The sequence below is a fragment of the Ammospiza caudacuta genome, chromosome 7, assembly GCF_027887145.1.
Source record: "Ammospiza caudacuta isolate bAmmCau1 chromosome 7, bAmmCau1.pri, whole genome shotgun sequence".
Lineage (NCBI taxonomy): Eukaryota > Metazoa > Chordata > Aves > Passeriformes > Passerellidae > Ammospiza > Ammospiza caudacuta.
In genome coordinates, this window is record NC_080599.1 from 10629973 (window position 1) to 10633161 (window position 3189).

The 3189-nt window shown below is 62.5% G+C and overlaps 1 protein-coding gene across 1 annotated transcript; it reads left to right on the forward strand.

Annotated features, from left to right (window-relative positions):
- The first annotated feature begins 209 nt into the window (after positions 1-209).
- On the forward strand, positions 210-2746 carry LOC131559642 (PHD finger protein 7-like). The gene is made up of 10 exons (XM_058808059.1): positions 210-252; positions 577-668; positions 754-855; positions 1173-1297; positions 1374-1536; positions 1626-1732; positions 1947-2060; positions 2207-2325; positions 2482-2527; positions 2632-2746. The coding sequence occupies exons 1-10, from the start codon at positions 210-212 to the stop codon at positions 2744-2746; spliced, it is 1026 nt and encodes a 341-aa protein (XP_058664042.1).
- Positions 2747-3189: the final 443 nt, after the last annotated feature.

Sequence of the window (3189 nt, forward strand, 5' to 3'; positions counted from 1 at the left end):
GACACTGCAGTGTTCCTCAAGGCGACGACGGGAGGAGAAACAGACAGGAGCAGGGCTCACGCAGGGCTGAGCAGGGAGTAGAGCCTCGTGGCTCTGGGCCTGTTCTGCAAACTCCCCCCCCCTCCCTTCTTTCTCCCATAGAGAGAGAGGAACAGCACCTCGAAGTGACCACGTCTCTCGAGGAGATAGACTCAACGTAGACAGCCGCCATGTCTGACAGCAAGCAGGACGGCGCTGGTGCCAGGGAGCCAGGTAAGGGCAAAGCAGCCCTCTGACAGCCTGGCCCAGGGGCTCTTGTGGTAGCAGACAGCGTGGGGATCAGAGCAGAAGCAGGGGGAGGGAGGAGCTGCTCGGCCATGCTGGGGCTGGGAGCCTCATTCCTGCCCAAGTGAGGCCCAGTTGGGCCAGGAGGCAGCTCCTGGGACAGCCGCGCCCGCAATGGCCCTTGCTCTGCAAGGCCTCCAGCCCTGCCCATCAGCCAGGCAGGGACAGAGCAGCCTTGGGGCCGATGCTGCTGCAGGCTCAGAGCCCCGCAGAGCTGCTCATGCCCGGTGCCATTGGCTCTGTCCCCTGCAGCCTGCATGCTGTGTCGCCGTGCCGAGGCTGACCTGGACATGTGCGGTGACAAACTGCAGAAGGGTGGGCTCTGTGCCCACGTGTTCTGCATGGTGAGTGGCTCCGGGCGCTCCCTCCATCTTTGCAATGGGCAGCTCCTGCCGCCCTCTCTTCATCAGCTTCTCCCCTTGGCTGCAGTTCTTCGCCACTCTACTATTTCAGCAAGAGACGGACCGCGGGGGACTCATGGGCTTTCTCCCTCGAGATCTCCTAATTGCAGTGCGGCGGGCGGCACAGAAGGTGAGAGCCTGACAAGAGCAGGGAGATTTGTGCCTGGCGAGGTTTGCCAGAGCTTAGCCCAGACTGCAGGAAAGAAAGGCCGGCCCAACAGCTGGGACAAAGTCTGGCTCCCAGCAGCTCTGGCACAGAGGCCCTGCCACAGGAGCCTCTCTCCTCCAGCTGGTGGCTCTGTGGGCTGGGAGCCAGCAGCGGCCACGTCCTGCGCCCTGCCTGAAGCCCTGGGGCTGCCCGGGGAGGCCTCGAGGCTGCTGCTGCTGCTGCTGCTGCTGCTGCTGCTGCTGCTGCTGCTGCTGATGCAGCTGCTTGGCTCTTTCCAGTGCTGCTGCGTCTGCGGCCAGAGCGGGGCAACCATCATGTGCTGCAGGGAGCACTGTGACAGATGGTTCCACCTGCCCTGTGCCAAGGAGGGCCGCTGTGTCAATGTATACGTTACTCCGTTCAGGTACCTCATCTCTCTTTATGGCCACCCCTGGGGAATGATCCAGCATTTCTCACTTTCCCCATCCCTTTGCCCCCAGCTCTTTCTGCCCTGAGCACCGTCCAGAGCAGGAGGTGGAGGCGACTCCTGAGCCGGACACCGTTTGCCTCATCTGCCTGGAGCCTGTGGAGGACAGAAAGACCTTCACAACCCTGGTGTGCCCAACGTGCAAAAGGGCCTGGTTCCACAGGGACTGCATCCAGGTAGGAGCCCTCCCCTCAGCCCCGGGGCACAGCAGGTGCTCAGCAGCAGCAGCAGGGCCTCACTCACCCTGCCTGTGTTTGCCCTGCAGGGACAGGCCTTGCACGCTGGTGCTATGTATTTCCAGTGCCCCCTGTGCAGAGACAGTGGGGAATTCCCTGTTGAAATGTTCATCCTGGGGATCCGAGTCCCCTTCAGGTTGGTGTCCTTCTGCCTGGCCCACCAGCCAGGAGGGTGCAAGTGCTGTGCTGTGCCAGGCCCTGCCCCAGGAGCCCTGGCCCTGCTCTGTCCCGTGAGTCTGGGCTTCAGCTTCACCCCCAACTTGGAAAAGTGCTGGAGAAAGAGCTGGGACACCCCGGACCTCCGTGAGGGAGAGCAGCAGAAATTCATCATCTCTTCCTTTCTCCATCAGACAGCCAACATGGGAGGACAACGATGCCTTCGCAGATCTAGGAGTGAGGCACGGCCAGTGCAACGCCAAGGATTGCCTTTACCCCGGAGGCAGGGAGGAGGCAGAGGAACAGGGGTAAGTTGGGAAGCTGCACCTGGGGCTCTGCAGGGAACCTGTGTCTCGGCAAGGGCTCAAAGTGGGAAGAAGCAGAAGCGCTTGGCTAGACAACCACGTGCTGGTACACTTTGTTCTCAGTGCTATGATCTTGTTTGCCTCCCCAGGCCCTGGCAATTGCTCCTGTGCTCCTCCTGTGCTGCTGAGGGCACCCACAGGCACTGCTCTGGCCTGAGGAACAGCACACAGAGATGGGAGTGTGACAGCTGTGCTGGGCTCGGAACATGTATGAGTCAAAGTCCCCGGTGTCCCTGGGCTGGGGGCAGTGCCCAGGCCGGGCTTGGCAGAGCGCAGCATCCACTGCTGGAGGGCTGGGGGCACTGCTCTGGCCTGGCCTGGCCAGGGCCTGGGTGATCTTTGACATTCCTGCTTGCCCTTACAGCCTCCAGGGATGAGTCAGAGCTCAATGGCCCCAGGCCGGCCAGACAGTCAGGACTACAATCTGCTCATGGCTGGTCAGAACCTGAGGCCATCAGCCCCAGCTCCCACAGCCCTGTGCCATTGGTGCTGGTTTCCCCACCTCCATCTCCAGAGACGGGCAGCCACAGCAGGCCCCACCACGCAGCATGGCAGCAGGCGCTGCCATCTTCCTCACTGGACACCAGCAGCATCAGCAGATCAAGGGCAACGTGCAGCACATCCCCTGACCCTGAGGACAGGGTCCATTTCAGACATGCTGGGCCCAGCCGCAGGAGAAGCTCCTCTCGCCGGCAAAGTTGCGCCCAGAGTCCACCTGTCCGGTCCAGGAGTCGCCGTGACAGGAACAGTAGGACAGGGCCAAGGGCTGAGAGGCCCAAGCAAAAGGAGACACCATCACAGACATCCCCCAGACGCAGGCGCTCCCGCCAGCAAGGCTGGGCCCAGAGTCCACCTGTCCGCTCCAGGAGTTGCCATGACAGGAACAGAGGGACAGGGCCAAGGACTGAGAGGCCCAGGCGTAGGGGGACATGGTCCGGGCCATCCCCCAGATGCAGGCGCTCCCGCCAGCAAGGCTGGGCCCAGAGTCCACCTGTCCGCTCCAGGAGTCGCCGTGGCAGCAGCAGTGGAACAAGGCCAAGGGCTGAGAGGCCCAGGAGAAGGGAGACATGGT